The sequence below is a fragment of the Parambassis ranga genome, chromosome 14, assembly GCF_900634625.1.
Source record: "Parambassis ranga chromosome 14, fParRan2.1, whole genome shotgun sequence".
Classification (NCBI taxonomy): domain Eukaryota; kingdom Metazoa; phylum Chordata; class Actinopteri; family Ambassidae; genus Parambassis; species Parambassis ranga.
In genome coordinates this window covers 441,633-465,675 of record NC_041034.1, presented here as the reverse complement: position 1 = coordinate 465,675, position 24,043 = coordinate 441,633, and the positions used below count along the sequence as shown (strand labels likewise).

The following is a 24,043-nucleotide window of genomic DNA, read 5'->3' as shown; positions in this document are numbered from 1 at the left end:
ATGATGAAGCAGATTACAGCTCCCTCTGTCAGCAGAGCTCGGATTTCCCACAGACAGTGAAGTGACGGCTGTTCTGTGGGAAGCAAGAATCACAATCAGTGTGTGTCTGTGTGTGTGTGTGTGTGTGTGTGTGTGTGTGTGTGTCTGTGTGTGTGTGTGTGTGTGTGTGTCTGTCTGTGTGTGTTGTGTGTGTGTGTGTCTGTGTGTGTGTCTGTGTGTGTGTGTGTGTCTGTGTGTGTGTCTGTGTGTGTGTGTGTGTGTGTCTGTGTGTCTGTGTGTGTTTGTGTGTGTGTTGTGTGTGTGTGTGTGTGTTTTTGGTCATGTCCCTATTGATGTGTATATGACAGTAAACACGTGGCACACTGTCTGACTGAGCTGATCAATGAGAGGCACCTGGTGAGAGCATGTTGACACACACTCTCTGTCTCTCCCTCTCTCTCCCCCTCTCCCTCCCCCCCTCTCTCCCTCTCCCTCCCTCTCCCTCTCTCTCTCTCTCCCTCTCTCCTCTCTCTCTCTCCCTCTCTCTCCTCTCCCCTCTCTCTCCTCCTCTCTCTCTCTCTCTCTCTCCCTCCCTCCTCTCCCTCTCTCCTCTCCCTCCTCCTCTCTCTCTCTCCCTCTCTCTCTCTCCCTCTCTCTCTCCCCTCTCTCTCTCTCCTCTCTCCTCTCTCTCTGTCTCTCCCTCTCTCTCTCTCTCTCTCCCCCTCTCTCTCTCTCTCCTCTCTCTCTCTCTCTCTCTCTCTCTCTCTCTATTAAGGTCCCATGTGGTCCTCTGGAGGGGGCGGGGCTCAGGCTGAGTGGCCCCCTTGTGTGATCTATTGTGTGTGTGATTGATCAACAAGTGTAAGTGTGCCTGTTGTTTACACTGCACACAGACACACACAGACACACACAGAGTGGATCTGATAGTCTTCATTGAACTGTTATTGACACAACAGGCGAGCGGTGCTCAGACTGAGCGAGTGTTTACGCCACGCGCCCCCTCAGAGCCGCCGCCAGCCGTCCATCATGGACCTGCAGCATTTGCATCAGAGGTGAGAGGGCGCTGAGTGATCTCACTGACTCAGCACGCCCCAGGCAGCCAATCAGAGAGCATCTGTGCCCAGAGTCACAGCCTGGGCTGAGAGGACGTGTGTGTGTGGTCTACCTGCTAACTGCTGCCTCACATTTGCATAACGTCCCACACACACACTGCAGCAGACAGCTGCCAATGGGAGGACAGAACTCTCCAAACCTTTTCCAACCCCAAGGTCCATCAGAACCTCCTGATACCAGACTGATAGTGATATGCAGGGATATCTTCATCATGTCTCCTCCTGCTGAGCCTCCTGAACACCAGTGGACCCTCCTGAAAGAACCACTAAAACCATGTCTGTACTGTAGGACTTGCAGGATGACCCGGGGCTCCAGGATGACCCGGGACTCCAGGATGACCCGGGGCTCCAGGATGACCCGGGACTCCTTGGACAGTTAAAACCTCCTTAAGAACCAGATTCAACCTCTACCTCAGGGCAGGTACCTCATGTTGTCAGGGTGTGGGTCTGCAGCCCACTGAAAGAGCTCTGAAACACTCGGGGATCGTGGGGGTCTCTGGGACTGAGGCCGGCCCTGTTCAGATGCACAGGAACCTGATGACTGAGAGCTATTTCGCCTCCAGCTCTGTGTTGACAGGATTTCCAAACATCATGAGAAAGATCAGGAGGACGAGTCTGAACAGGTCTGCAGGACGGACCGAGGTGCAGAAACCTGTTCAGCTGCAGCTTGTCTTCCCTGATCCCACCAGCACCCCCCAGACTTCTTCACTGACATCTCAGGGCGGTTAAACTACCGCAGAGGAATGCACGCTGAGGGCCAGGGGCCTAACAGACAGCGTGCCCCCCAGACACGGGTCAGAGTCGGGCTCAGCTGTTCCTGCTGCAGGTGTTCCTGAGCAGAGACAGGAGGGATGACTCCACCCTGAGTCTCTTTGAGGAGCTCCTCATCCTGATCAATGACCCCGAAAATCCAGCAGACCGGATGTCCTCTGTCCTCAGGCAGGCCTCAGCCTGACCAGGAAGCCTCAGCAGGACCCGCTCAAGACCTTCTCAGAGGACAAACGAGGATTCTGATCGTTTACATTTTTATCCACATGAACTTTGACACGTTTGGTTCCTTCGGTCTCAACTGTCTCCACAGCGCCCCCTGTAGGACAGGGCACAGAGAGGCAGTCCGTCCTCAGGCCCTCTGCTCTGATCATCAGCTGTGTCTGAGTGACTGACACTCTGCTGCCCCCCTGTGGCTGACACCTCACACTGCTGCTGACTGACCCACAGACACACATCTGACACACACACAGACACACATCTAACACACACACAGACACGAAGTTTAGAAACACATGACACATGATTATACAGTCTGAGATGTGTCTGTCTTTGTGTGTGTGTGTGTCTTTTTGTGCGTGTGTGTGTCTGTCTTTGTGTCTGTCTTTTTGTGTGTGTGTCTGTCTTTGTCTATCTTTGTGTGTGTGTCTTTGTGTGTCAGGGTTATTTCATGTGTGAGTCTCAGCACGTTGTATGAGCAGTGAACACAGAGACATGAGGTCTGTTCACAATTTAATAAAAAAAAGTTTGAATTAACTTCAGAATAAAAACAACGAAGCACAAAACTCTGAACTCAAACACAGCTGATCAATCACCGCCGATCAGCTGATCAATCACCGCCGATCAGCTGATCAATCACCGATCAGGTGATCAATCACCGATCAGCTGATCAATCACCGATCAGGTGATCAATCACCGATCAGCTGATCAATCACCAGGAAACTAAACGTGTATCTTCTGTACAGTCCTGGTCCTGCTGTGCAGCTCCAGCCAGCAGCTGGTGAAAACCCTCCTGCTCTGTTAGCTTAGCGTGGCGCAGACACAGGAAGTGGGACATGAGCGCCGCCGCGGGCCCTCAGAGCGCCGCCGCGGGCCCTCAGAGCGCCGCCGCGGGCCCTCAGAGCGCCTTGGGCAGGCTGGACACCTCCTCCAAACACTCGTCGTAGGCGTCCTGGTAGTCCTGGTGGGGTTTGATCAGGATGACGCAGGTGGGCCGCTTGGAGCCGGCCGACGAGCCCAGATCCTGAACACACACATTTCAAAATAAGAGTCAATGAAACACAACAAACACACAAACACAGGAGGGATTCCTCTGCTCCTCCATTTCCCATGATGCTTTGTTCCAGGGGGGTAGTATGATCTTAAAGGAGCAGCTGGAGCTCCCATGCTGCTGATGTCATTCAGGGGTCCTGTGCCAGCACAAAGGATCATGGGAAGCGTGTGCCGCCGGACCCTCAGACCGATCTGTGAGGCTCACGCCGCCGCCGCTGTGACTCACCACTTTGGACGGGATGTAGGCGTACGGCAGGCTTCTGTCCTCACACATGACGGGCAGGTGGGAGTAGACGTCGATGGGCAGCGTGTCGCCCGCCAACACCACGATGCTGCAGAGAGACCACAGAGAACCATCAACACCTGACGCTGCCGTCAGCCACAGCAGAACAACATGGCCGCCCACCCTTTCTCTCCTTTGTTGATGAACTTCTGAACCTCTTTGACCCCTCGCCGGATGTTCTTCCCTTTGGCGGCTGCAGAGGAAACACAGACGTTATTATGAAGCCGGTCCAGATCCGGGATCAGGCCCAGCTGTGAGGATCAGGCTGACCCACAGTGGACACGTGTTCTGAGCCCAATGATCTTATCGATCGCTGTGATGTCTACTTTAAAGCCCTGCAGTCACGTGACATCAGCGTCCAGACGTGTTTAAGTCTGGGTTTGTGTGAACGCGCCCTGCTTGTGTGTGTGTGTGTGTGTGTCTGTGTGTGTGTGTGCAGCAGCAGCTGGGCTCAGCTCTTCCTCTCCTCCTCCTCCTCACCCTTCTTGACGCACTTGTAGAGCTTCTTGCTGAGCTTTCTGGAGGCCAGCGGCCGAGCGATCGGGTTCAGGTTGGCGATCAGCTCCTGGTAGGTCTTCTCGGTTCCGCCGGCAGCCGCGGCCTCCTCTCCGTCCGCACAGACCTTCTCCTTCTTCACTTTAGTCATTTCCGATCAAACGTGTCTAATCAATAACCGATAACCGTTCGCTCTGACTCCAGACGCCAGCCGCTCACAACATGCAGGCAGAGAGGAAGTAACACGTGGGGCGGCTTCTGCTTCTGCAGCTTGAGGAACAGTCTGAGAGAGAAACAGCGCCCCCAGCGGCCCGGAGGCGACACCGCCGGGGCCTAGGAGCAGAAGCACGGCGGACACAGGCCGCCCTGAGCACCCCGCAAGGAGGCGCTGTGATCACAGACGACAAAGAGAGAGGAGGAAGGACTGAGAGGGCTGTGTCCCTGATGGACTTGGTGGTGGGACGGACACAGCAGAACATGTCCAGCAGGGGGAGACAGAGACACAGCAGAACACACACAGAACACACAGAACACACAGCAGCTACAACACCAACACACTGTGTGTGTGAGTGTGTGTAAGTGTGTGTGTCTGTGTGTGTGTGCTTCATGTCACCACAGATCCCAGACGACCAATCAGCATCAGCAGAGGAATAGATGGAGGCCTGGCTGGAGGCGGGTCAGCCCCTCGGCTGGAGGCGGGTCAGCCCCTCGGCTAGGGGCGGGTCAGCCCCTCTGGTGGAGGCGGGTCAGCCCCTCTGGTGGAGGCAGGTCAGCGCCTCGGCTGGAGGCGGGTCAGCCCCTCTGGTGGAGGCGGGTCAGCGCCTCGGCTGGAGGCGGGTCAGCCCCTCTGGTGGAGGCGGGTCAGCCCCTCTGGTGGAGGCGGGTCAGCCCCTCTGGTGGAGGCGGGTCAGCCCCTCGGCTGGGGCGGGTCAGCCCCTCTGGTGGAGGCGGGTCAGCCCCTCTGGTGGAGGCGGGTCAGCCCCTCGGCTGGGGGCGGGTCAGCCCCTCTGGTGGAGGCGGGTCAGCCCCTCGGCTGGGGGCGGGTCAGCTCCTCTGGTGGAGGCGGGTCAGCGCCTCGGCTGGGGGCGGGTCAGCTCCTCTGGTGGAGGCGGGTCAGCGCCTCTGCTGGAGGCGGGTCAGCTCCTCTGGTGGAGGCGGGTCAGCCCCTCTGGTGCCACAGAGGCACCGCTCACAGAGAACATAAACACACACAGGTCTTTTATTTTGAAATTGTTGGTGAAGCGCACACTGAAGTCAGACCTGAGAGGTTATTTAACCCCTGCTGACCTGTTCTGTCCTCAGCATGTATTCTCTGTAGACCTACACATATTAACCCTTTGATATCAGTAGTAATATTAATCAGAGCTCACAGACGGAGGCGTGTTGGAGCCATTTGTTTTAATGGAGTTGTATTTGGATATTTACATGTGTTGACAGAAGTATCAGGGATCTGAACATCATGACTGTGATGGATCTGATTGGCTGCTGGGTTCAGGATGACGCGGCGGCGGAGGCCTGGAGCTCCGTCACATGGACGGTCATCTACAGTGAAGACAGACCAGAGGAGACGCCTGGACTTCAGGAGCCGCACCTGAAGACAGAACATCACTGCAGGACAGCAGCATGACGCTCTGAGGGACACCTGCAGACAACACGGTGGAGGACAACGTCCTGTGGAGGACAGATCTGATGTAACCATGGAGGTCTGAGCGGTCCAGAGGGAGTCCAGAGGAGCTCCACGTCGCCCCCCCTCAGCAGGATGTGGGCGGGGCCACAGAGGTCAGGGGCAGGACTCGTAGTCCCCTTCAGTGCCGTCTCCTTCTATTTGATAAATGTTGTCAACAGCTTGGTGCAGGTGCAGTGTGGACGAGGTGGAGGTGAACATGACGGAGGTGCCGACCTGCTGCTGAGCCCTGAAACAAAGACACAGCAGGACATCAGGACTGAAGGACACCAGGACACAGGACACTAGGATGTCAGGACAGAAGGACACTAGAACAGAAGGACATCAGGACTGAAGGACACCAGGACAGAAGGACATCAGGACATCAGGACACCAGGACACCAGGACACCAGGACAGAAGGACATCAGGACATCAGGACACCAGGAAAGAAGGACATCAGGACATTAGGACAACAGGACACCAGGACACCAGGACATCAGGACAGAAGGACATCAGGACATCAGGACATCAGGACACCAGGACACCAGGACAGAAGGACACCAGGACATCAGGACAACAGGACAGAAGGACATCAGGACATCAGGACAGATGAACACCAGGACATCAGGACAACAGGACAGAAGGGCATCAGGACATCAGGACAGATGAACACCAGGACATCAGGACTGAAGGACACCAGGACAGAAGGACATCAGGACAGAAGGACATCAGGACAACAGGGCAACAGGACTGAAGGACACCAGGACAGAAGAACATCAGGACACCAGGACATCAGGACACCAGGACAACAGGACAACAGGACAACAGGACAACAGGACAGAAGGACAACAGGACATCAGGACATCAGAACATCAGGACACCAGAACCCCAGGACAGAAGGAAATCAGGACAGAAGGACATCAGGACAACAGGACAGAAGGACACCAGGACAGAAGGACATCAGAACCCCAGGACATCAGGACAATCCGTCCTCACAGACACAGCGTCCTGAACAGACTTAAAGCCTGTTCAGGTCTCTGTGTCTGTCTCAGAGGACTGAGGACGCCCCAGGCTGCAACCCAGCTTAACCAAACACTTCCTCCTGAGTCATATGACATTTTCAGAGTCGTCTCAGCATCTGAATGACAGGGTGGCAGAGGAAACCTCTGAGGTCTGAGGTGCTGTGTTTCTGAGAAAGGCTAACAGATAACAGAGTGTTCAGAGACGTGTTTGTCTGAGGACAGACCTCCTGCACAGCGAGCAAGTCCGTTTATGTAAGACAGGAAGTCGTGGCTGATGTAAAAACACATCGACTATAGTGACAGTTTCATTTCACTGTGAACAGCTGATGGAACATCTAATGTTCAGATTTTCACATGATTCATTCAAAGACCGTGGGAAAGTTGAACGTCCAACATTTGCTGCAGACTCAGCAGTTTCTTGCTTCGTGTGCATCTGTATCCAGCCGGGTGTGAGGCTCAGCTGGTTAAAGACCAGCAGTTTCCACCCCCAGGGGTGTGATGTAGATGGATGAAGGCTCGCGGCCTCCCTCTCTCTGTGGTTTGAGGGTGAAGCTGTGATGAAGATAATGACGTGTTGCTCCCTCGACTCATGAGTCAGGGTGGAGCACAAAACCTGATGGAGTCAGAGTGAAACTTACGTTGTTCTGAGGTTCCTCCTCCTCACTGCAAAGACATCAGAAAAAACATCCATCAATCCATCGAGGCCTCCCGCCATGGCCGACAGGCCTCCCGCCATCTTTCTGATGATTTTATTTAAAACTCACGGATGATGAAGAGTCCGGCGACAGCCAGCAGAACCACCAAACCCAACAGAACACACACCAGAACCGCCGTCAGCGTGCCGCTGTCCTGTCACACACACACAGACATGTTACATATGTGTGGTGCTGGTCCCAGGCTGGGATCGAACCTTGCGGACAGCTGTCCACCATGACAGGACATCGCAGGACACATCATGAGTTTCTCACCTCAGCACTTTTGATGCCGCTGGACCGGGAAGTCCTGAGGGTCTGAGTGGAAGTCATGTGACCTGCAGCATGAGGAAGTGAAAGCAGATATTTTTAGAGTCGGCAGCACGACCTCATGAAGGAGGCACAGAGAGGTCGTCATGGTGACTTCAGTGTGGTCAGGGTTTGGGTACCTGCAGTCTGACTGGTTGCTGTCGTCCCCGCCGGGGTTGCCGGTGGCGTTGCCGGTGGCGTCCATGGTGTCGTGTGTGGAGCTGAAACATGAAGACGTCATGAGACGTCGGGGACTCAGCAGGTCACTGTGGGGTGTAAGGGTCTTTCCTCACCTCTCAGCACCACCAGCTCCACCTGGTGCTTCGCATCATTGAACCACCCCGGTACCTCCGCCCTGCATCCATATTGCCCAGCATCGGCCTCGGTGATGTTGTGTATGGTCAGGGAGACGTTTCCTCTGTCCAGCTGTCCCAGCAGCTGAAACCGGTCCGAGAGACTTTGTGTCACTTGACGTCCGTCTGTGGCGATGAGCTGCTGGCTGCAGCCCCTGATTGGTATCTGTCCTCGACCCCAGCAGACATGCAGCGCTCCGTCTGTCTTTACGTCGTACGTACAGGGCAGCGTGGCGCTCTGACCTGTCTGACCTGTGACTGTCCTGCTGTCACAGACACACACTGAAGACAACAAGACTGCTGTTTGCTGTGTTCTGTGAGCACAGGTGTTAAAACCACAGGCTGACTGAGCAGGATGACACAGGTCTCTGAAGCTAACATCAAATGCAGACTAGCTGAGCTACAGCTAGCTGGGTAAGCTACAGCTAGCTGGGTAAGCTGCCTTTACAGGCTAATAGCCAGCCGATCTGTTCAGTAGCGATTAGCATTAGCAGTCAGGTGATCCTCACTGAGACAGGGTGGACCATAAGCGTCCCTCCTGTCCTTTAAGCTGTCCACAGGCTGTTAGACAGCTGAGGACACTGTTTCAGTCACATGACTCAAACTAGACATAAACATCAGCTGACACGTGTTCATCGGTTCAAGTGGAACCTTTAAGGTCGCAGCACTGGATCCTGGATCTGCTCATCTCAGCTGGTCTCACAGGTAAACAAGAAAACCCTCAGCTCTGTCTCTCACAGACTCACACACACACACACACAGACACAGACACACACACAGACACACACACACACACATTCACACAGACACACACACAGACACACACACACACACACTCACACAGACGTGTGTCTGTGTGAGTGTGTGTGTCACACACACAGACTCACACACACACAGACTCACACACACACACACAGACTCACACACAGACTCACACACACAGACACACACACAGACTCACACACAGACTCACACACACACAGACTCACACACAGACACACACACACACACACACACACACACACAGAGCAGAATGGCGGCGTCAGGAGGTCCAGACCTGTGAGGAGCGCCGGCAGCAGCACGGTGAGCATCATGATGAGCACTGACAGCGGGCGGGGATCACACACACTTTAACACACAGCCGCTGAACACACTGAGTCATCACACACATACTGAGCCACAGAATCACTCACCCAGACCACCACCAACCAAAGGAGCGCACAAACACTCAGAGACCATGTGACCAGTCTGCAGCCACACGTATAAACCTTAACCGTCATTGGTCAGCTGCACATATTGGTTCATGTTGATTGGTCTGGCTTCCTGTTTGGGGTGCTAGGTGTCAGCAGTTTCCTGTGTCTGAGCCTGACTTTCATTTCATGTTTTTATGTAAAGATGGCCGCAGAGCTGCCCCCTGCAGGAAGGCTGCAGCCCTGAGGCGTTCTGTGAGGCCTGCTGGGATGTGAGCTGCAGCCTGCAGGGAGCTCTCATTATTTTAATATTTCATATGTAGAATGTGACTCATGAAGCTCTGCTTAAGAAGTGACACGCTGCTGTTTCTGCAGGTGTGTCCATGCCAGCAGAGCCTGCAGTACCATCTCTCACCACAGCATGACGGTCTATGGGCTGGTGGCGCTGTTTCTCCACCAGTGACTACATGTTCAAACACCACCTGACATCAGACGCAGGCGCTGTCCTCAGGAGCATCTTTACCCTCTCTGCAGGTCAGTGACATCATATTGATTAGACTTGTTATCAATACACATCTATGTGGTCTTTGTGTGTCCTGATGTATTTTAAAATGTTGAGTTCATATTTCATTTTACTATTGAACAGTTAATATTAGGATGGCTAACATTTCGCTAGCTGGTGGTGTGGGTCTGTGTATGATGAGCCAGGCCACACACACACACACACGCACGCACACACACACACACACACACACACAGACACACACACACTCACCCCGGGTGAGTCCTGAGTGGGCTCAGAGCTCCAGAGTGTAAAAGCTTCTTGACCTGCGACTGATGTTCAGTGTTCTTTCTCTGACTTGAGATGACCAACGAAGTCCTGTTCAACACTCAGAGACGCACATCAGCACAAACATGGACCGAGCTGCACAGCCCCGCAGCAGGAGGTCCACAGACCAGAGCCCCCCTCCACTCCAGGTGCGTTCCCATGGTAACCATGCTGTTGTTGGCTCCTCTGGTTTTGAAGGTTTATATGAATATACACGTTATAATTCATTATTTACAAGTTTACACGAGTTAGTTGTTGACACCCAACAGCACCCAACAGCTGGTCTGTGCTCAGTGAGCGCCCCCTGCTGGAGAAGCAGCTGGCTGTGAGCCCTGCAGACTGGAGGAAACCAGGGAGGCTTAAAAACACCTGAAGCCTGCTCAGTTTAAAGTGACCGTCTCATAATGATGATCACAGATTATACATGTTGGTGTGGAACAGACGCCTCAGCACAGACATCACATGGACGCCTTTATTAGCGTGTTAGTGTTTGTTAGCTGTGTGATCTCTGATCGGCACGCTGACACATTAATGAGCATCAAGTCAGAATTATAGTTCCACTGACATGCAGCACAAACTTTAAAGCTAACAAGCAAGACCAGCAAACAAAATGGTGGACAGATGCATGAGCACTTTAATAACACGCTGGTGGTAACCTGCAGAGCTGCACCGGTCTGTCAGTGTGGATGGGTGGAGCAGGCGTAGGACAGAGGTCTTTGGATCCTCACACCGTGTTTATAACAGCTGATCAATGTCTCTTCTCATGATTAGCATAGAGGCTAGCTGCTGTTCTGCAGTCAACCTGACACCCAGGTGCTGCAGTGCTGGGTCAGGTTGAGCCAACACTGCCACCCCGAGGACAGACTGTGAACTACAGCAGGCCCATCCTGCTGGCTGATGTCAGGTCATGTGATTGGAAGATTTGGCAGCAGGACATTGATAAAGAGTGATTGATCGAGTGGACTGTTAAATGAGGGCTGAACTCTGTTTCACACTGAGCTGCTGTCCTCTGATTGGCCGAGCCTCCTGTCAGTCACTGATCTCTGTTTAGACCGCCAAACTCCTGAAAACACACAGACAGTCATCATTGTGTGTGTCAGTGTGTGTGTGTCTGTGTGTGTGTGTGTGTGTCTGTGTGTGTGTCTGTGTGTCTGTCTGTGTGTGTGTCTGTCTGTGTGTCTGTGTGTGTGTGTGTCTGTGTGTGTGTCTGTGTCTGTGTGTGTCTGTCTGTGTCTGTGTGTGTGTGTCTGTCTGTGTGTGTCTGTGTGTCTGTGTCTGTGTGTGAGTGTCTGTGTGTGTGTCTGTGTGTGTGTGTGTCTGTCTGTGTGTGTGTCTGTGTCTGTGTGTGTGTCTGTCTGTGTGTGTCTGTGTGTCTGTGTCTGTGTGTGAGTGTCTGTGTGCGTGTCTGTGTGTGTGTGTGTCTGTCTGTGTGTGTGTCTGTGTCTGTGTGTGTCTGTGTGTGTGTCTGTCTGTGTGTGTCTGTGTGTCTGTGTCTGTGTGTGAGTGTCTGTGTGTGTGTCTGTGTGTGTGTGTGTCTGTCTGTGTGTGTGTCTGTGTCTGTGTGTGTGTGTGTCTGTGTGTGTGTGTGTGTCTGTCTGTGTGTGTGTGTGTGTCTGTCTGTGTGTCTGTGTGTGTCTGTGTGTCTGTCTGTGTGTGTGTGTCTGTGTGTGTGTGTGTGTCTGTCTGTGTGTGTCTGTCTGTGTGTGTGTGTGTGTCTGTCTGTGTGTGTCTGTCTGTGTGTCTGTGTGTGTCTGTGTGTCTGTCTGTGTGTGTGTGTGTCTGTGTGTGTGTGTGTGTCTGTGTGTGTGTACTGACTGTAAGCGGCTGTGAGCAGCAGAGCAGGGATGAAGATGATGAAGGACAGTCTCACTGTGTTTCCAACAAACACTTGAAGAGTGTTTACATGCTGCTGGAGGGACGACTGCCATCACACACACACACACACAGACACACAAACCAATGATCATTAATAAGTGAACACTCATTTTGGGCAAACACACAAATCTAAACGTGGTACCTGAACCAGAGCCAGCATTGGTTCTGTGGAGTTGTCTCCTGTGACATCACTTCCTGTTTCATCTGTGACATAAACAAACAAAACCACTGTCAACATGTTGTTATGGGGCAAATGTGTGTTTATGAGTAAACAAACACGGACGGCTCAGACTCCAGCTGTGACACATTCACAGACATCACGTGAGTTCAATCATTTACTGAACTCATATTCAGGCCCTGAAGGCGTCCGCTCTGCCGCTCACTGCTGCACTCACTGGTTGTAGCTGGTGGTGCGTTCGGGGTCCCTCGGTCCTTTGAGCCTTCTCCTGAGGTCCTTGAGCGAGCTGCGGGACGACAGACAGGACAGTGAACATCACACAGCAGACATGTTCCAGCAGAGTGTGTGGAGCGTACGCTCGATGATGATGAGGTGGACGGAGGACGTCTGGTCGTTGAAGAGTCCGGGCAGCTGAGCTCTGCAGTGGTAGAACCCAGAGTCCGAGGACTGGACGCCCTGGATGAAGAGGGAGGACGAGGAGGACACCGAGTACCTACACAGGACCATGACAGCCTTAAGACACAGGAGAGGTGGAGCAGGAGAGGTGGAGGAGGAGAGCTGGAGCAGCAGAGCTGGAGCAGGAGAGCTGGAGCAGCAGAGCTGGAGCAGGAGAGCTGGAGGAGGAGAGGTGGAGCAGGAGAGCTGGAGCAGGAGAGGTGGAGGAGGAGAGCTGGAGCAGCAGAGCTGGAGCAGGAGAGCTGGAGCAGGAGAGCTGGAGCAGCAGAGCTGGAGCAGGAGAGGTGGAGGAGGAGAGGTGGAGCAGGAGAGCTGGAGGAGGAGAGGTGGAGCAGGAGAGCTGGAGCAGGAGAGGTGGAGGAGGAGAGGTGGAGCAGGAGAGGTGGAGGAGGAGAGGTGGAGCAGCAGGGTTGGAGCAGGAGAGGTGGAGCAGAGCAGGAGCAGCAGAGCTGGCCGCCTGCGTACCTGTGTGACTTCCTGTATGAGGCCACGCCTCCCGCGCTGTCTGTCACTGTGTTGCGGCAGCTGAAGAGTGACGGCTCCCCCCGCCCCCAGCACACTGCCACCCCCCGGTGCTTCACCGCCTCAGTGCGACACGGCAGCATCACAGCCCGCCCGGCCACGCCCACCACCGTGTCTGTGGTGACCGCCGACACACAAGACAGCGCTGACACACACACAAACACAGTCAGGACTACACTCTCTGTGTCCAAGCAGCAACCACAAATGAAGACTGCAGTTCCACCAGTGTCCACTAGAGGCGGAGTCCACCCCCACACATGTTCCAACGTCAGATTTACACAAAGAAGAGCAGGAAATTCTCTGAGATTAAAAACATTTTTCTCCAAACACTCCCTGAGCGCGGCCTTCACCCTGAGCCCCGGGGCGGCGGCCTCCACCCTGAGCCCCGGGGCGGCGGCCTCCACCCTGAGCCCCGGGGCGGCGGCCTCCACCCTGAGCCCCGGGGCAGGGGGTGCTGGCCCGGCAGGCTGTCGTCCATCTTTGTCTGGATCAGCACCTCTCACCGTGACAACATTCAGATCCAGTCAGCCATGTTAACACGGCTCCACCTGCTCGTTCCACTCATCAGAATAATCTGACACACAATCTCACCTGAGAGGACACAGACGGCGGCGGCGGCAGCGTCCAGCAGCGGCGGCAGCATGTTTGTTTCTGTGGACGGACAGACAGACGGAGGACGAGTCAGACAGCCGACTCACTGCTCTCACTTCCTGTTTCCTATTATCTGATATTTATAGACAGGCTGCTGTTGCAAAATAACTCATCCACCCACAGCGCCTCCACCTGCCCCTTCACTATCAGCCAACAGGACCCTGAGGGTCACTGAGGGGGGGTATTGATCTGACATCCACCCTTCTACAGGCTGTAGTCCCTGTGTCTCCAGCCATGTGCTTGGCGGCCATGAGGACGACCCCCTCCCTGAGGCTGCACATCATAATAATAATAATATATCAGCATGGCGGTAGTATGAAACTGATCAATAAGTAGGAGATAGAAGAAGAAAGAACAGGAAGAAACCAGCATGGTGGTCTGAGGTGGTCTGAGGTGGTCTGAGGGGGTCTGAGGTGGTCTGAGGTGGTCTGAGGGGGTCTGAGGGGGTCTGAGGTGGTCTGGCAGGGCGCTCCACAGACGGCCCTGCTGCCCGTGCTTTTCAGGTGAGTCCTGGGTGGCTGCAGTTTGTGTCTGTGGCCTGATGGTTCTGATGGTTCTGTGGTTTGTGTGGAGGGAGGAGTTCCCTGAAATAATCAGGGGCTCCACCGCTAAGACAGAGGTGGGTGTGGAGGAGGAGTTTGTATTTTATACGGAGCGGATGGGGAGCCAATGGAGTGTGTGCAGAACGGGGTAATGTGTTCATGTTCCGGACCCTGATCGGATCCATGTGGTGGCCACAGATATGGAGGTGATGGGGGAGGAGCAAAGCTGGTGGGAGGTGCCGATTTGAAGGCCTGAGGTTTTGGAGCTATTCAGCTGCAGGAAGTTTAAAGTCATCCACCCCTTTATCTCCTGAAACCAGTGGAGAGCTGTGCTATTGAGTCCAATGTAATGCTGGAGACGGTGGAGGAGGATGTGGTGGTCGATGTGAGGTTGAGTAGGAGAAGCGGTGGGTGTCCAGAGTCAGAGTCATTAACAGATCACAGTGATTCGAGTGCTGCTTCTGTGCTGTTTTTCATATAGATTTTGTGTCTTGAGGTGATTGTGTAATTGAACAGAGACAGCTTCTTTTTTTAAGAAGGTGGCTGATGGTTGGTTCCCCACATGGCCACACGAGGGCTGATTGCAGCAGAGACACGTTACACAGAAAGAAAAAGACAAACACAAACTTTTCTCTTTGTTTGTCACAAAGCCAGTGAGCTAACATGTTAGCATTAGCCAAACATCTGTAGCTAGCTCAGCTAGCTTCTTGTCTACTGATGATGAAGACCAGATGCTGTCGTGCTCAGATGAAGCTGCACCTGCTGTCAGAGGTTGCTGGTTCGAATCCGGCTGCAGGCTGTTTTTCCGTCTCCTCTCCCACGGTGAAAACGTTCAGGGGTCAAAGGTCAGCTTTTTCTGGCCCCTCGTCTCTCCAGCAGGATTTTGTGTCACATTCCTCTTTAATCACATTTCCTCTGATGGAAATATAAACATTTCAGATATTTATGCAACATATTAAACTGTGACGTCATCAGGAGGAGGAGCTCCCATCATACATCTGTTTGTAGTCTGATCACCATGATCACCACAGTCAAAGGCTCCTTTGCTTCAGCTCAGCTCACATCCACGGGCAGCTTGCAGTTACCATGGTGATGAGTCAGGCCAGGCTGAACACAGTGGCGTCGTCTGTCGTCTCAGCTGTCGTGTTTCTGAAACATTTGTCACTGAACATGTGGCCGCGGAGGAGTATTGATCTGAAATAGGACAGGAGACGCAGCGTTGGCTCAGCGTCAGGCTGCAGATCAGTTTCCTCTGTCTGCCACACGGGGGCAGCAGTGCTTCACTGAGCCAATCAGATCGATTAACAGCTGATTGATGAGATCAGAGTCTGCTCACTTCCTGTTTATGTCAGGGTACTCTGGAGATGGTGTGTGTGTGTGTGTGTGTGTGTGTGTGTGTGTGTGTGTGTCTGTCTGTGTGTGTGTGTGTGTGTGTGTGTGTCTGTGTGTGTGTGTGTCTGTGTGTGTGTGTGTGTGTCTGTGTGTGTGTGTGTCTGTGTGTGTGTGTCTGTGTGTGTGTGTGTGTGTCTGTGTGTGTGTCTGTGCGTGTGTGTGCGTGTGTGTCTGTGTGCGTGTGTGTCTGTGTGTGTGTGTGTCTGTGTGTGTGTGTGTGTGTGTCTGTGTGTGTGTGTGTGTGTGTGTGTGTGTGTGTGTGTCTGTGTGTGTGTCTGTGTGTGTCTGTGTGTGTGTGTGTGTGTGTGTGGTGTGTGTTGTCTGTGTGTGTGTGTGTGTGTGTGTCTGTGTGTGTGTGTGAGGCCTTGTGAACCGACAGGTGATGAGTGATAAAGTGAGGTCAGCCCCCCGATGTCAGTTATTGGCCATGACGACGCTGAGGAAGAAGGCAGCATGATGTCAGAGAGATGATGTCATGTCAGCTGTGAAGAGATGGAACATTTTGTCAAAACATGAAATTCAGTGTGAGGATGAGCCTCACTTTACATCAAGAACATCATGACGTGTGTTTAATGATGTTACTGTAACACACACAAGAAAACACAGTGTTAAAAACTCAGACATCATGGGGCAAGATCAGACAGACACACACAAACAGACACAGACACACACAGACAGACACACACACACACACACAGACACACACAAACAGACACAGACACACACAGACAGACAGACACACACACAGACACACAGACACACACAGACAGACACAGACAGACAGACACAGACACAGACAGACAGACACACACACACACACAGACACACACACAGACACAGACACACACAGACACAGACACACACAGACACACAGACACACACACACACACAGACACACACACACACACACACACACAGACACACACACACACACACACACACAGACAGACACACACACACAGACTCACACACACACAGACACACAGACACACACAGACACAGACAGAGTCCACTCAGGAATGATGTTGTGTTCGCCTTCAGGTGGATGTTGTGGTTGTTGGTCTGTGTAACAGGCTGTTTCACCTCTTCTCATTAGCATCTTGTTAATTAGCGCACCGAGGAGCTGCAGGCCTGTTAGCGGGAGGTTCGCCTGCTTGGAAGCACTCAGTGATGAGTGAGCGCTGCCTGCTAACACATTAGCATAATATAATTAGCATCACAGTACATTTGAGCCGCTGACTGGTGTTAGAATCTGAATCGGATTAGCTGGATGCTAATGTGAGTGGACGGGACACGCACAGGAGACGGGCAACACTGGCCGTTTCTATGGCAACAGGATCATGCAGAAGATTGATTATTAGTGAGCCCGATTAGTCATATGTGCAGACCCTTCAGGGGCCGCGGGGGCCGCAACAACCTCCAGAGCCCCTAAGATCCCCTCCAGAGATGAGATGTGGTTCACACACAACACACACACACACACACACACACACACACACACACACACACACACACAGGAAGCAGCAGCCAAAGGAATGAAGCTGAAACACAGACAGGCCGGGTCGCTCTGTGACGGACTGATTCTTTAGAGCTGAGTGCGGCTCAGGACTCGTGTGTTCACGTCTGCTCCGTGTGAGCGGCGACATCAACCACCCGGAGCCCGTTAAAAGGTGAGGACGCGCCGTCCTGTTTTACTGCCCTCCTTAAAACCTCTTAAAGAGCTGAAATGGAAACACTCGAGTGACCTTCAAGGACCGCAAAGCTCCGTCTGAGTCAGAGCAGAAGAGCGGTGCGTTCAGGGCACATCTCAGCTCACAGAAACATCCACCACATTATAAACACATGCTGACATCATGTCATGGCCACTGTGTTTGTAGTGAGGCCGCCGCTCACTGATTGGCTGCTCGGCTGAGCAAACAGGAAGAGAAGTTTTAGTTTGATTTACATGTTGGAATGTGATGTCACGACGTTAGAGTCCAGACTGCTGTGGCACAACACTCAGCAATGTAACACACACAGCAACACACACAGCAACACACAGCAACACACACAGCAACACACAACAACACACAGCAACACACAGCAACACACACAGCAACACACACAGCAACACACACAGCAACACACACAGCAACACACACAGCAACACACACAGCAACACACACAGCAACACACACAGCAACACACACAGCAACACACAACAACACACAGCAACACACAGCAACACACTCAGCAATGTAACACACAGCAACACACACAGCAACACACAGCAACACACACAGCAACACACAACACACAGCAACACACAACAACACACAGCAACACACAGCAACACACTCAGCAATGTAACACACACAGCAACACACACAGCAACACACAGCAACACACACAGCAACACACAACAACACACAGCAACACACTCAGCAATGTAACACACACAGCAACACACACAGCAACACACAGCAACACACACAGCAACACACACAGCAACACACAACAACACACAGCAACACACAGCAACACACTCAGCAATGTAACACACACAGCAACACACACAGCAACACACAGCAACACACAGCAACACACACAGCAGCACACACAGCAACACACAGCAACACACACAGCAACACACAACAACACACAGCAACACACAGCAACACACACAGCAACACACAGCAACACACAGCAACACACACAGCAACACACACAGCAACACACAGCAACACACACAGCAACACACAACAACACACAGCAACACACACAGCAACACACAACAACACACAGCAACACACTCAGCAATGTAACACACAGCAACACACACAGCAACACATAGCAACACACAGCAACACACAGCAACACACACAGCAACACACTCAGCAATGTAACACACACAGCAACACACACAGCAACACACTCAGCAATGTAACACACACAGCAACACACACAGCAACACACAGCAACACACAGCAGCACACACAGCAACACACTCAACAATGTAACACACAGCAACACACAGCAACACACACACAGCAACACACAACAACACACAGCAACACACACACAGCAACACACAGCAACACACACAGCAACACACAACAACACACACAGCAACACACAGCAACACACACAGCAACACACACAGCAACACACAGCAGCACACACAGCAACACACAGCAACACACACAGCAGCACACAACAACACACAACAACACACACAGCAGCACACAACAACACACACACAGCAGCACACAACAACACACACACAGCAACACACAGCAACACACAGCAACACACAGCAACACACAGCAACACACAGCAACACACACAGCAACACACACAGCAACACACACATGTTACGTGCCGGTACTTGTTGTGTGTATGTCTGTCTCTGTTTTCTGTGCAGGTTTCCAAGTGCTTCCAGTGAACCAAGTGGATCATCCACACCTGAGGCCACTTGGCCCTCGTCAGCAGAAGTATATCAACTGGAGGTGTGCACATGGTCGGGGCCAGTGTGGGCCAACTTGTGGACGCACCCACCATGCGTCTTTGCTCCATCCAGAGGGACTAGAGCATGATAATCAGCGCTGATCTTTTTAGTTTTGCTTTTGTGTTTAATTTATTATTTTGTTATTCGTTTAAGTTAATAAATTGAATTAATAGTCACTGTTTCCGACTGCTGTCTCTTTCTCAGGCCTGGGTAACATTATTGTTGCTTCCCCTCATCCCCTGGACTAACTGGGGATTGTAACACACAACAACACACACAGCAACACACAGCAACACACACAGCAACACACAGCAACACACACAGCAGCACACAACAACACACACAGCAGCACACAACAACACACAGCAACACAGCAGCACACAGCAACACACACATCAACACACACACAGCAACACACTCAACAATGTAACACACAGCAACACACACAGCAGCACACACATCAACACACACACACACTGCTCACACACTGCTCACACACACACTGCTCACACACACACACACACACTGCTCACACACACACACACTGCTCACACCCTGCTCACACACACACTGCTCACACACACACACACTCACACACACACACACACACACGCACACACACACACACACACACACACACACACACTGCTCACACTCACACACTCACACACACACACACACACACACACACACACACACACACACACACACACACACTCACACACTCACACACACACTGCTCACACAGCAGAATTTTAATCAGAACATCAGTGTATAGAGCCAGATCAATAAGCCTCACAACCATTAACGGCTGCAGCAGGACTTCCTTACACACACACACACACACACTGCGTCAGGAGAGTCGGTGGCTGTGAAGGTCTGTGGAGTTGTGGTGTTTTGGGGGAGGTTCAGGTCTGAGCCTGCAGTTCCTCGTGTGTCCACATGAGGCTGACTAAAGACATGAGCAAAGGTCAGACCCTTTAATAGACTGAAGGTAAACGTCCCCTCAGGCTCCACCTCTGTCCATGTTTGGATGATCAGGGGGCCCACTGTCCATCCCGATATCTACATACACAAATCAGCTGTTTAAGGGCTTCCTGGCCCGATGGTCCTCAGAGCCTCACGCTGTGTTTTCATGCAGGGGGCGGAGTCACCGTGTCATATAGGTCACATGGTGTTTCTGTGAAATAAGAGCCTGCTGCTCCGAGGAGGAAAAATGTCGCTGTCAGTCCGTCTGTGAAACATCAGCCACGGGATTAGAGTCCAGATGTGAGAAACCACCAGATGAGTCTGACAGCAGAAACCACCGGCTGGTCCGGCCGCCGGCGCCGCTTCAGCTCTCTGAGCCTCTGGCTGCACATCCAGCTTCCTTTAAAGGACCATGGTCGGCCGCCCGTCCATCACTGTAATCTGTGGACCTGAGGGGTCAGATTAAAACGTGTGAAACAACAGATTTAATCTGCTGTGGGAGCTTTGATGAAACCATCTCAGCCTCAGTAGCATCATTTACTGTTGGTCATGGTGTCGTCATTAAGAAAAGTGATTTAACAAGCGGCTGATCGTCTCATGTACAGTGTGCTGCCTGTGGAGACTAGTTATCATTAGCTGCTAATTACAAGCTAGCTGCTCTCTGTGTGTGTCTGTTTCTGTGTGAGTGTGTTTGTACGTGTTATTGTGTGTGTGTGTCTGTTATTATGTGTGTTATTGTGTGTGTCTGTGTCTGTGTGTGTGTGTTATTGTGTGTGAGTGTGTGTGTGTCTGTTTCTCTCTGTATATGTGTGTGTTATTGTGTGTGAGTGTGTGTCTGTGTGTGTATGTCTTTTTAAGGAAAAGTTGATCAGCTCCAGCTGGACCTCATCTTCATCATCATCCTCACCCTCCGCCTCTTCATCCTGACCTCCACCTGTTGCTTGCCGCCACCCTCCTCATCTTCTTCACTGAGTCTGCTCTCCTGTTTGTGAGTCATCCTCTTGCATAAGCACAGTCTGCTTCATATTCAGACCAACAAACTCCGTCCATGCTGTCCGATCAATAATCAGAGGACTGGTTATAGAGACTAAGCCCTGGAGCGGTTGAGTCTTGTATCAGTCCACAGAGTACAGTAACAGTGGGCCTGGTCCAGCCCAAGCACTCTGATTGGCTGTAAGTTCAGCCTTCCTCCTGGCCTCATGGTCTTCCTCCAACGCCCTTCGTTTCTCCATCCTGGCCTTTCAGCTCCTCCTGGCCCTTCTTTTGCCCTCCATCACCACGAGATATAGTTATAACAGAATACATATATGTGACTCGTTTCCATGGCAACCACCGGAAACATTTGGGAGGCAGGACTCCTCCAGATGGTGGAACCGTCTGATCTCTGATGTAATAATGCAAGAAGAAGATCTGAGAAGTGTCCAGATTATTTTCCCCAATCTTCTGCTTCATGGACGGGGGCTCCATCAGGACTCAGATGTGGTGCCTCTAGAGGACAGTGGTGGAACTGCAGGGTTCATGTCTGCTTCATACATCACATCAGTAAGATGTGGCTAAGAGGGAAGTGAAGATGTGAAGGACCAGCGAAGACCAGCAGCAGGACAGACAGCCTTCCTCTTCCTCCTCCGCCTCCGCCTCCTCCTCCACCTCCTCCACCTCCACCTCCACCTACGCCTCCTCCTCCACCTCCTCCACCTCCACCTCCACCTCCTCCACCTCCTCCACCTCCACCTCCACCTCCACCTCCTCCTCCTCCTCCTCTTCTGTGTTGTGTCGTGATGGTCGTGTCGTGTTGGTTTGTGTTGTGTCGTTTCGTGTTGGTCGGGTTGTGTTGTGTTTGTGTTGTGTTGGTCGTGTTGTGTTTGTGTTGTGTTGTGTTTGTGTTTGTGTTTGTGTTGGTCAGGTTGTGTTTGTGTTGTGTTGGTCATGTTGTGTTTGTGTTGTGTTTGTGTTGTGTTGTGTTGTGTTTGTGTTGTGTTGGTCGTGTTGTGTTGTGTTGTGTTTGTGTTGTGTTTGAGTTGTGTTGTGTTGTGTTTGTGTTTGTGTCATGTTAGTTGTGTTGTGTTGTGTTGTGTTTGTGTTGTGTTGTGTTGTGTTGTGTTGTGTTTGTGTCGTGTTTGTGTTTGTGTTGGGTTTGTGTTGTGTTGGTCGTGTTGTGTTTGTGTTGTGTTTGTGTTGTGTTTGTGTTGTGTTTGTGTTGTGTTGGTCGTGTTGTGTTGTGTTGTGTTGGTCGTGTTGTGTTTGTGTTGTGTTTGTGTTGTGTTTGTGTTGGTCGTGTTGTGTTTGTGTTGTGTTGGTCGTGTTGTGTTTGTGTTGTGTTGGTCGTGTTGTGTTTGTGTCATGTTAGTCGTGTTGTGTTGTGTTGTGTTGTGTTGTGTTGTGTTGTGTTGTGTTTGTGTTGTGTTGTGTTGTGTTGTGTTGTGTTGTGTTGTGTTGTGTTGTGTTGTGTTTGTGTCCTGGACTCGGGCTGATAACGTTCATGACGGCAGTGAGCGCTGACATTCCAGGAGTGTGCGGCTGAAACTTAAAGCTGCCATTTTTAGATGGTCAGTGTGAGGAGGAGGGAGGGGCCGCTCGCTCCTCATACTCTCTGATCCTGGAGGTCGAAGGTCAGAGACCCGCCGCTGATGGCTTTCCCTGTGCTCAGTGTTTCCATGACGATCGGAGTGGTTTGGTGGGATTAGGGTTCATTTTACGGCTCATTTCCACTCAGAGCTCATCTATCAGACATAATCTGTGGAGCTGGAAACTCAGCACGTCGAGCAGAAACCATGACTGACGGTGGAAACACTGCGCTGTGATTGGCTGGACCGACTCACAGAGTGAAGGTTCCTGCCAGGAAAAATAAAAGACCGACAGAACTCATCCAAATGACACGACCATCACGAAGCAGCTGCTACGATCAGGCTGACCCTTCACAATAAAAGCCCAGTGTGTGTGTGTGTCTGCTCCACACAAACAGCAGCATCATGTCCACGTCTCGGGCCGGACACTCTCTGAGTGTTGGTCATGTGACTGCTGGTCCATCATGGCTTCCTGCTGGCTGCTGATTATTTTCTGGGATGATGATGTTTCAACATGTTTAAAGGGTTAATCTTTAACCCTCACTGTAAAAATAAGTCATGACATCACAAAGAGGAAACACACGTTTGTCAGAAGCTAAAATAAGTCGCCTATAAAACCTGCTGACTGACTGTTCCTGCTTCAACACACACACACAGACCCACACAGACCCACTGCTGCAGGGTCTGTCCTCGTGCATTCAGACAGTTTTCCCTGTGGCACGGTGTTTTTCCCATGAGCCTCTGGGGCTGGCTGATGTCTTTATCCCTTTAACAAATGTGACTCTGCTTCTCAGGGAAGATGGCGGCTGTGGTTTAACTTGTTTACTAAAATGAACTGACTGTCACACAGACACAGACACACACACACACAGCAGCCCACAGGTCATGGGAGGAAAACCTCTCATAATCCCACAGATTTCTATTCTGGATTACAAGGATTACAAATACGTTTGAGAAACTCCACCAAGAATCTCTGTGTCTCTGTGTGTGTCTGTGTGTGTGTGTCTGTGTGTGTCTGTGTCTGTCTCTGTGTGTGTGTCTGTGTGTGTCTGTGTGTGTCTGTGTCTGTCTCTGTGTGTGTGTCTGTGTGTCTCTGTGTGTGTGTCTCTGTGTGTCTCTGTGTGTGTGTCTATGTGTGTCTCTGTGTGTCTCTGTGTGTGTGTCTGTGTGTGTCTCTGTGTGTGTCTGTGTGTGTCTCTGTGTGTGTGTGTCTGCGTGTCTCTGTGTGTGTCTGTGTGTGTCTCTGTGTGTCTCTGTCTCTGTGTGTCTCTGTGTGTCTCGGTGTGTGTGTCTGTGTGTGTGTGTGTGTCTGTGAGTGTGTGTCTGTGTGTGTCTGTGTGTGTGTGTGTGTCTGCGTGTCTCTGTGTGTCTCTGTGTGTGTGTCTCTGTATGTGTGTGTCTGTCTGTGTGTGTCTGTGTGTCTCTGTGTCTCTGTGTGT

General features: G+C 52.0%; 3 protein-coding genes across 8 annotated transcripts; all 3 read right to left on the bottom strand.

The window, feature by feature from the left end:
- Positions 1-2,578: 2,578 nt before the first annotated feature.
- nhp2 (NHP2 ribonucleoprotein homolog (yeast)) lies at positions 2,579-4,177 on the bottom strand. 2 transcript variants are annotated; one of them, XM_028421916.1, is made up of 5 exons: positions 3,895-4,177; positions 3,538-3,607; positions 3,358-3,463; positions 2,976-3,102; positions 2,579-2,933 (listed from the first exon to the last, which is right to left on the bottom strand). In XM_028421916.1, the coding sequence occupies exons 1-4, from the start codon at positions 4,058-4,060 to the stop codon at positions 2,977-2,979; spliced, it is 468 nt and encodes a 155-aa protein (XP_028277717.1). In that variant the 5' UTR covers positions 4,061-4,177; the 3' UTR covers positions 2,579-2,933; position 2,976. The 2 variants fall into 2 exon arrangements, with proteins under 2 accessions (XP_028277717.1, XP_028277716.1); XM_028421915.1 differs by having other exon boundaries at positions 2,579-3,102.
- A 1,115-nt stretch (positions 4,178-5,292) lies between these two features.
- Positions 5,293-9,265, bottom strand: LOC114446355 (T-cell immunoglobulin and mucin domain-containing protein 4-like). 3 transcript variants are annotated; one of them, XM_028421908.1, is made up of 7 exons: positions 9,143-9,265; positions 7,890-8,231; positions 7,737-7,817; positions 7,564-7,625; positions 7,360-7,444; positions 7,234-7,258; positions 5,293-5,822 (listed from the first exon to the last, which is right to left on the bottom strand). In XM_028421908.1, the coding sequence occupies exons 1-7, from the start codon at positions 9,186-9,188 to the stop codon at positions 5,690-5,692; spliced, it is 774 nt and encodes a 257-aa protein (XP_028277709.1). In that variant the 5' UTR covers positions 9,189-9,265; the 3' UTR covers positions 5,293-5,689. The 3 variants fall into 3 exon arrangements, with proteins under 3 accessions (XP_028277709.1, XP_028277711.1, XP_028277710.1); XM_028421910.1 differs by having other exon boundaries at positions 7,360-7,439; XM_028421909.1 differs by having other exon boundaries at positions 9,007-9,144.
- Positions 9,266-10,582: 1,317 nt separating this feature from the next.
- LOC114446356 (hepatitis A virus cellular receptor 1 homolog) lies at positions 10,583-13,691 on the bottom strand. 3 transcript variants are annotated; one of them, XM_028421911.1, is made up of 7 exons: positions 13,591-13,691; positions 12,943-13,144; positions 12,378-12,514; positions 12,188-12,307; positions 11,986-12,038; positions 11,784-11,889; positions 10,583-11,031 (listed from the first exon to the last, which is right to left on the bottom strand). In XM_028421911.1, the coding sequence occupies exons 1-7, from the start codon at positions 13,640-13,642 to the stop codon at positions 10,958-10,960; spliced, it is 744 nt and encodes a 247-aa protein (XP_028277712.1). In that variant the 5' UTR covers positions 13,643-13,691; the 3' UTR covers positions 10,583-10,957. The 3 variants fall into 3 exon arrangements, with proteins under 3 accessions (XP_028277712.1, XP_028277713.1, XP_028277715.1); XM_028421912.1 differs by having other exon boundaries at positions 11,986-12,047; positions 12,239-12,307; XM_028421914.1 differs by having other exon boundaries at positions 12,239-12,307.
- Positions 13,692-24,043: the final 10,352 nt, after the last annotated feature.

Excerpts from the sequence above, each read along its gene's own strand:
- LOC114446356 (XM_028421911.1), bottom strand. The coding sequence starts at position 13,642 with ATGCTGCCGCCGCTGCTGGACGCTGCCGCCGCCGCCGTCTGTGTCCTC. Across the intron at positions 13,145-13,590 it reads CGCCGTCTGTGTCCTCTCAG|CGCTGTCTTGTGTGTCGGCG; the intron begins GTGAGATTGTGT and ends TGTGTGTGTCAG. Across the intron at positions 12,515-12,942 it reads TCATACAGGAAGTCACACAG|GTACTCGGTGTCCTCCTCGT; the intron begins GTACGCAGGCGG and ends GGTCCTGTGTAG.
- nhp2 (XM_028421915.1), bottom strand. The coding sequence starts at position 4,060 with ATGACTAAAGTGAAGAAGGAGAAGGTCTGTGCGGACGGAGAGGAGGCC. Across the intron at positions 3,464-3,537 it reads ATCAACAAAGGAGAGAAAGG|CATCGTGGTGTTGGCGGGCG; the intron begins GTGGGCGGCCAT and ends GTCTCTCTGCAG. Across the intron at positions 3,103-3,357 it reads CCTACATCCCGTCCAAAGTG|GATCTGGGCTCGTCGGCCGG; the intron begins GTGAGTCACAGC and ends GTGTGTGTTCAG.
- LOC114446355 (XM_028421908.1), bottom strand. The coding sequence starts at position 9,188 with ATGGTCTCTGAGTGTTTGTGCGCTCCTTTGGTTGGTGGTGGTCTGG. Across the intron at positions 8,232-9,142 it reads TTTGGTTGGTGGTGGTCTGG|TGTGTGTCTGTGACAGCAGG; the intron begins GTGAGTGATTCT and ends TGTTGTCTTCAG. Across the intron at positions 7,445-7,563 it reads GCGGCATCAAAAGTGCTGAG|GACAGCGGCACGCTGACGGC; the intron begins GTGAGAAACTCA and ends TGTGTGTGACAG.